This window comes from Pelodiscus sinensis, chromosome 23 (genome assembly GCF_052426305.1).
Source record: "Pelodiscus sinensis isolate ZL-2025 chromosome 23, ASM5242630v1, whole genome shotgun sequence".
Taxonomy (NCBI): domain Eukaryota; kingdom Metazoa; phylum Chordata; order Testudines; family Trionychidae; genus Pelodiscus; species Pelodiscus sinensis.
In genome coordinates, this window is record NC_143074.1 from 12,569,950 (window position 1) to 12,577,500 (window position 7,551).

The window sequence follows — 7,551 nt, forward strand, 5'->3', positions numbered from 1 at the left end:
GGCTGTGTTTGGGCAGTGATATAGAGGGGGCTCCAGGTTACAGCATTGACACCAATCTGAATGGAGGGTTGGGATGATCGGCCTGACTCTGAGGGAGCCCCTGCTTCTCTGGATGCTGCTAAGCCGTCCCTTCAGCAGAGGCAACCAATGCCTGGGGAAGGGGAGGCAGCATGAGGGCACCCAGCTTCAAGCAGGAATTAAAATCTAGGGGAGCATGTTTGCCCACATGCCCCCCACACCCCCTATGCCCTGCAGAGATGCCTGATCTCTGGGGCAGCCAAGGTCAGACCAGTTCCCAGTCTTGGCTTGGTCGTATTCCCCACCAATGCCAGCCGCTGCTGTTGTACCATCTCAGCACTGATATGTTCAGGAGGTTCACTTGGGCTACGTCTACATTGGCAAGATTTTGCGCAAATACTTTTAACGCAAGAGTTTTTCCGTTAAAGTATTTGCGCAAGAGAGCGTCTACACTGGCATGTGCTTTTGCGCAAGAGATGTGCTTTTGAGCAAAAGCATCCCTGACAGTGTAGACGCTCTCTTGCGCAAGAAAGCTCCAATGATCATTTCAGCCATCGGGCTTTCTTGCACAAGAAATTAATGTTGCCTGTCTACACTGGCCGCTTGCGCAACTTGCACAAGAGGGCTTATTCCTGAGTGGGAGCGTCATAGTTCATGCACAACAAGCATTGATTTCTTACAATAGAGCATCAGTGTTCTTGCGCAAGAACTCGCGGCCAGTGTAGACAGGTGGCAAGTTTTTGCGCAAGAGCAATTGCTTTTGCGCAAAATCTTGCCAATGGAGACGTAGCCTTGGTCTCTTGACTAGTTTGGTTCAGTCTCTCTCCTGTGGTTATGGGAAAATAGGAACATGGAGAGATTCTGCAGTCACCCATGCCTGGCTCTCTGGGAATGCCAAGTCAGGGAGTGTGCCATTATCTAAGAAGGATAATGTCATTCATTATAGGACCCTGGTCTTTGATTGCTAATGGGCAGAGAGCAAAAGAAGCTGGATGGGTCAGTGGGTTTACACTTTCATAGCTTATGTGATCTAAATCCTTCCAGCATGCTGTAAAGTAGTTACCTCTCCCCACCGTACACTGCACTCCCGTCTGTGCCCTGTGACGCACTAGCCAGGAGAGGTGCCTTTTGTCCCAAGAGCACTGTTTTCCCAGAGGAACAATATCCCCCCTTGCAGATTCTTGGGGGCTAGTGGTAAGAGATGGGAAAGGAGGGTCAACAGACCAGCAGAAAATATGCAAGGAGTGATGAATGGCTGCCCGTGCACACTGGCCTATCCCAATAGCCACAGTGCAACCTTGGGTAAAAGATGCCACTGACATGCCTCCTGGCTCCCCCCAGCTGAGTGATTAGTAATGTCATACTAGCAACACCAGGTGGAAATGGTCCCTCACCTCTCCCCCATCTCTGTGAAAGGATCAGTGTGAAAAGGTTCTCTATTCCCCATGTGTTTCTGCCAGTCCTTGCGCAAACCACTGAAGGTCGGACTTTCCAAATAGCTAAGCAGGTCCAGTGCTGAATTAAAATCCCCGTTGGTGTAAATGAGACAGTTCTATAGTGCTCTCATGCCCCCACACTGTGGGAACACATTATGCCTGGGGACGGGGTAGCGATGTACTGACTGATCTCTCCCCGAGCTTCTATTCTTGTCATCTTTTCCCAGGGGAAGGAAGATGTTTAGTTTAGAAAGGTCTGTCCTGGGATTTCACACATCACTGACCAGTCTCTCTTTCTCTTACAAGGTGCATGGGGGAGATGTCACTAAGAGATGACCTAGAGGGAGACTCATGGAGCTGCCAGGAGACGTGGGATGAGCTAGCCAAGCAATTGCTTCTGAGCAAGAACCCGACTTCTCAAAGTACCAGTCCTGACCTCTTCCCATGACCTATGACCTATGACCTCAGTGCTTGGCTCAGGCAGCACCCAGCCACGCAACCTAAGCAAAGGGAGAAATGTCCGATCTCCTCCTTTGGAGGGGAGTTTGTTTTAACTGAAGCCACTTCAGGATGCATGTTAGAGGGCATGGGATGTTGGTCTGTTAGCCCAGAGGGTGAGGAGTCAGCCCCATACTCTGGGGTGTCCCTAAGCTCTGACTATCAGCTGCTGGGGTCGGGGGATGGATCACTTGCTAATTGTTCTGTTCGGTTCCTGTCAAGCAGGTGGTATTGGCCACTGGTGGAAGACAGGTCACTGGACTAGATGGACCCATTATGGCTGGGCTTATGTTCTAGCTGGAAAGCCCCTTGTAGCTGGCGCTCAGGGGCTGGGTCTTGGTGTTCAGCAAGCCTCAACCCAGAGGGGACTTCCAGACCCATTCACCTCCAAGGATGGAACAGCTCAGAGCCACTCTGGCACTTCAGGGCTGCCACTCTTGGAGGGAAGGTGTTATGGGCCTGAAAAACCTCCCTGGGGCCCTGCTGGGTTTGAATGGCCATTAAACATTGGGCCAGAGCCGGCTTGGGCAGCCCCAACCAGGGAATTGTGAGAATCCGCCAAGCACCCTGGAGCTGCTGCTGGCCAAGGTAGGGCACGTGAGGGGAGAAAGAATAAGACCCTCCGTGACCAGCAGTGCCCTCAGCCCTGTCTGGGCAGCGGATTGCGAGGAGGCTAGGGGCTGCTAGCAAAGAGGGCTGGGTGCCCCCTATGGGGCAGAACAGAGAGGAGGGCGGCGGGCCCCTCACCCCTCATCCATCCCCATGAAAGCCGAGCTGATCCCTGAGCACCAATCTCTCCCTGTCCCCTGGAGCGGCTCGCCGTGCTATAGAGATTGGGGGGGGGGGGGGGGGTCTGGCCGGCTGGAAGACGCTGCCAACTCCTGGTCGCGCCGCTGCTGCAGGGCTGAGCCCGGGTCTGCAGCCAGCGAGCGACCCCGCGGCTCTGCGCCAGCCCCCGTGCGCTCCGCTTGCAGCATTAACGGGGGGCGCTGAGTGCAGGGGTCTGGGGCGGGTTGTTTAGCTCTTCGCCGGCACAAAGGCTCCAGGTGCAGCTCTCCCCCCCCCCCTCCTCCAGGGCCATCCTGGCGGTCAGCGGCCCTCCTGCCCCAACGCCGCCCGGGCGCAAAGAGGCGGCTCCTCCAAAATTCGCCTCTGCCAGGGCAGGAGTCGGGGCGCGTCTTCTCCCGTTCCCCGCAAGCAGCCCGGGGCCTGCAGGGCTCCGCAACGGGCGCTAGGAGGAGCTCTGGCAACTGGCTTGCCTTGGAACCAGCGCGCTAGGAGGGGTTGAATGGAATAAAATAACAATCAGACACACAAAGATTTCAGAGACTTCGAGGAGAAAGAAAGAAAGAAAATTAAAAAAACCTTCCCCGGCAGCGCAGGGGGCAACAAAGCCGGAAAGTTCCCGTGCGCCGGGGAGACAGTTACAGCCCACACCTAGCGCAAGGGCCCCACAGCCAGCCCGTGTGTAGCTGAGCCGGGCGCTCTGCGGGGGCGGGTAGCGAACCAGGCTTTTAAAGCGTCGTGATTAAACGCGATATACTCGGCGCCGTGTTCGCCTGACTAAGCGGAGTCCTGTTGTTTGTACCTTTCCCGGCGCAATTTCCACCCTCCTCCTCCCCAGTCAATATTGCTGGAGAGGAAAGCACAGAACTTCATTGCACTGTGTGTGCGCGTGTGTGTGTGTGGGGGGGGGGGGAGGTTCGAATTGCTGCACCCATTGGACCTCCTCCATCCCCCCCCCCCCGGGCTCTCCGGAGCAATCGTGGCAATTCTGCTGTAAAAAAGCCGGGCTGGCCACAGCCCCAGCTGTCGATTTCGCTCCACCCCTGCCCGCTTTTCTCACGGGCTGTCCACGCTCCCCTCGGCTGGAGGTGGTCAGGGAGCCTTGATCACCTTCCTTCGTTTGGGTGAAGGAGAATAACACACACCACCAAGTGGCACAGAACGGTGATAACAAACTGACTTAAAACCCAACTTCACCGGTGGGGGAGGAGGGGAGAGGGAAGGAGGCGAGACGAGCAGGCTGTGACAGTAGCAGCCCCCAGCAGCTGTAGGGTGCTTGGGAGAGTCCCAGGAGGTCCTGGGACCGGAATTAGCGCTAGCGCGCTCTGCTGCGCTAGGAATCCTCGTGGGGCACAGATTTTTGAGACCGCTGCCAGGCATGTAGCTTACAGGTCACCCCGCTGGGAGACCCAGCCCTGGACAAATGGCATTTGTACCTCTGGTGCCAGAACGCAAAAGCAGTGAGTGTAGGGCCAGTTGGTTTTAAGAGGAACTAGAGCAGCTTTGATTTACGTGGTTAAAATATCCCCCCCCCACACCCCTATTATCTAGAAGCGCAGGCAACTTACAAAAAAAGCAGTTTCTACCTCCCCCTTGCTGGTCAAAGTGCTGTTTTCAGGACTCCCCCTTTGGGCAAAATGTTCGATCAATTAATCTACTCAGGGAACAGTCACCTGAGAATCGCCCACCTGGCTCACTTTTAATAAGTAGCCCCTCTGCTTAAAAAAAAAAATTAAAGATTTCTGGCAGCTCCTTCCAGGAGAGAAAGGCCAGGCTCTGGTCTAGCTAATATTCCCTGCGAAGAGTGTAGGGTGGATCTATAGCTCCAGCCGAAATGGAAAAGCCTGTCTGTATAAAGGGGTCATAGAGCCGAGCTCGAGCGATTTCATCCTGACTCGCTGCAAAACCTTCTGCGCCTAGCTCTGGAGGTTAGGGAGTTCAGGCCACTGAAGAGACCACCACCAGCTTTATAATGGACTTTTTATTAAGATTATAAATTTAAACAAATCTGAACAGTTTTACCCGGTGATATACCATTCAATCTGCACAAAAATACAGGGATACAAAGAAAAGAAAAAAACCCCAAACGTTTGGCAACGCGTCCTTAGTACACATAGTGCTTATACTGTGAATGTTGGGATGACAGGGCTGGAAAAAAAATCCAATACCTTTTTACAACAAAAGGTTTTTTAAAAAAAATAAAATAAAGGGGGGCAAGTCTAGAGCCCCCGATCTCGTCACAAGACCAAGCAATGCTGGTTTTATGATTTGGAAGGCTGAAACCAGAACAGTCAAACTCAAAACAAAAAAACCCCAGCACACCACATTCAAAGAGACGTTAAAAGTAGTGTTAACACGTTTACCTGTGGCAGTCACACACACCTAGGTGAAGGTACACAAATACAGAGCGAGGGTGGGGTAAGGAGGGGCGCTGCAGAGCTGTGCATGATGGGAAATGTAGTTTGCCGGGGTGTCCCCAAACACAGTGTCCGTTTCAAACGCAGTGACCGGCAGGACTACAGGTCCCATAGAGCAGGCAGAAGAGTGGAAGGGGTAAAACAAACCCGCCCTTCTTTCTCCCCCATAGGGAAGCTATTGTACTCTGCAGTGTTCCCCGGCACACACGGTAGACAGAGAGGTCGCAGCAGACAGGTCTTTTCTGGGAAGAGAGGAAAGTTGAAATGTTTTCATTTCTGCCTTCTGACTTTTTAAAGAAAAACACGGAGGAAAGCAGACCACCAAGCAAGGGGAAGGCTGCTCCCCAAGGAAGCGCGCGGCTGGAGGGTGGCGCTGACCCGCGGTGGCTTTCGAAGGCGGGGGAGGGGAGAAGAAAAATGGAACTAAATTAAGTAGTTTGAACGGGCGAGACGGAAGGATTTAACCCACCCCGCGAGCCACGAACCGTGCAAACGCTGATCTGCCCCGCGGGATCCAAGGAGCGTCAGTTCCACAGACCTGAAGGTGCCGATGCAAAAAACAAAACAAAACCCAAAACAAAAAAACCGGTCACACTTTACTCCCCCTTTTTCTTTAGGGCCCAAAGCGGCAGCCCCCCCCTCCCCACCCCGGCCCCCTTAGTCCAACGGCCCCTGCAGCGTCCCTGCCCAGTCCCACCCCCTCCAGCAAACGCAGCTCCTCCAGGGGCAGAGAAGTGCCGCTCTCCAAACTCTTCCCCGGCACACACGGCTTCCTGCGGGGAGCAGCCCCGTGCCTCACGTGGCAGGCTCCCGGGCCGGACTCGCCCCCGAACTCAAGACAAACTAAAGCCCGAGCGGACACGCGCGCTAGGGAAATAGGTGCTTCTCATCTCTGCAAAAATAAAGTCCCGAGATCTGCGGTTTTTTATTGTACAGTTTATAAAACATCAGCTCGGCGGCCCCCCTCCCCCTCAGCCGCCCGCCTGCCCGCCCCTCTTTGTTTCAGGGGCCCCGCGGCTCGCTCCCCCTTCCCTCCCCTAGAACGCTACGATGGCTCGAGTCCAGGCTCCCAGGCTGGCCAACGCCTGCTTGCCGCACAGCTGCCCGTTGAGGGGCTGCTCACAGTCCGCCTGCTGCCGGCTCACCAGCCCCGTGAAGCCGGAGCCGAAGATGGTGATCAAGTTGGAGATGTTGGAAGAGTCCGGGGGCGGCTCGGGGCTGAAGTCCTCGAAGCGGGCTCGCTTGCTGCAGGGGGCGAAGGGGGAGCCGCCCCCCACTATCGCCCCGCCCGGGTCCCCGTCCTCCTCGTCCTCCTGCCCCGGGTAGTACTTGCGCTTGGTGCCCGGGCTGGGCGGCGGGGCGCCGGGACCCGCGGCGCCCTGGCAGCAGCAGGGGCACTGAGAGCAGCAGTCCTGGTGCAAGTAGCCGTTCTCCACCGTGGTCACCACATGCGTGTCCAGGTCCAGCACCGTGGTGCGGCTGCTACAGTGCGCCGGGGCGCTGGCGGCGCTCGGAGGCGCCGGGCTGCCGAAGTCACAGCTGGCCGGCACCGGGTAGAGCAGCCCCGGAGAGGCGCAGCCGCCGCCCCGGTAGAAGCTGGGGGAAGAGTCTCTGCAAAGCGCCGAAGGGACCGCCGGCTGCGGCGTCTGAGGCGGGCCGGGCTGCAGCTCCAGCGGCTCGTCCTCCTGGGGCGCAGCGGGCAAGAGCGCAGCGCACACGGGCACCTCCAGCAGCTCGCCGCCGCCGCCTCTCGCCAGGGCCGCCCCAGCCACGCCGCCCAGCCCGCAGCCCCGCGGCTGCTGCGCGCTCGCCTCTCGCTCCTCCGGCTCGACCGGCAACTGGAGCGGGCTGAACGCCGGGGGCACCTCTCCGGCTGCGGGCGCGCAGCCCGGGGGCACGCCGAGCTCCTGATAGTGCTGCTGGCGGCGGTAGAGCTCGGCGTAGCGCTCGCTCAGGTAGAGCTGCCGGGCGTTGCGGAGCACGTAGGAGACCAGCAGGTTCTTGTGCAGCTTGATACCCCCGCGCTGGGTGCGCGAGCTGTGGATCTTGCGCAGGGAAAGGCTGATGAGGCTCTGGGCGTCCAGGGCGCACTCCATCCTCCTCCGGCTCCCCAGCATCTGCTCGCTCCGCGCTGGCAACCAGACGCCCCCGGCCGCATCCACCCGGGCCGGGAAGGGGCTGGGGCACAGCAAGGCTGCTGGCGGGTGGGGGCTGTTTCTCTCTTTCTTTCTTTATTTCAAGGGGCGGCCAGCGCTCCGAGGGGAATCACCATCACCCGTGCGCCCAGCGCCGCTGCGCCCCGTGCAGCCACCACCCCCTCGCCACCCGCCCGCACCTTGAGCGCAAAGCAATGAGCGCTTTTCTGCCCAGCCCCCGCTATTTATATGTCTTCTCCG

The 7,551-nt window shown here is 57.4% G+C and overlaps 1 protein-coding gene across 1 annotated transcript; it reads right to left on the minus strand.

Annotated features, from left to right (window-relative positions):
• Positions 1-4,704: 4,704 nt before the first annotated feature.
• Positions 4,705-7,512, minus strand: IER5L (immediate early response 5 like). Its single transcript, XM_075905349.2, has one exon. It carries the CDS (start codon positions 7,270-7,272, stop codon positions 6,193-6,195), a length of 1,080 nt encoding a protein of 359 aa, XP_075761464.1. The 5' UTR covers positions 7,273-7,512; the 3' UTR covers positions 4,705-6,192.
• Between the last annotated feature and the right edge of the window lie 39 nt (positions 7,513-7,551).

Coding starts and splice junctions, on each gene's coding strand:
- IER5L (XM_075905349.2), bottom strand. CDS start 7,272: ATGCTGGGGAGCCGGAGGAGGATGGAGTGCGCCCTGGACGCCCAGAGC.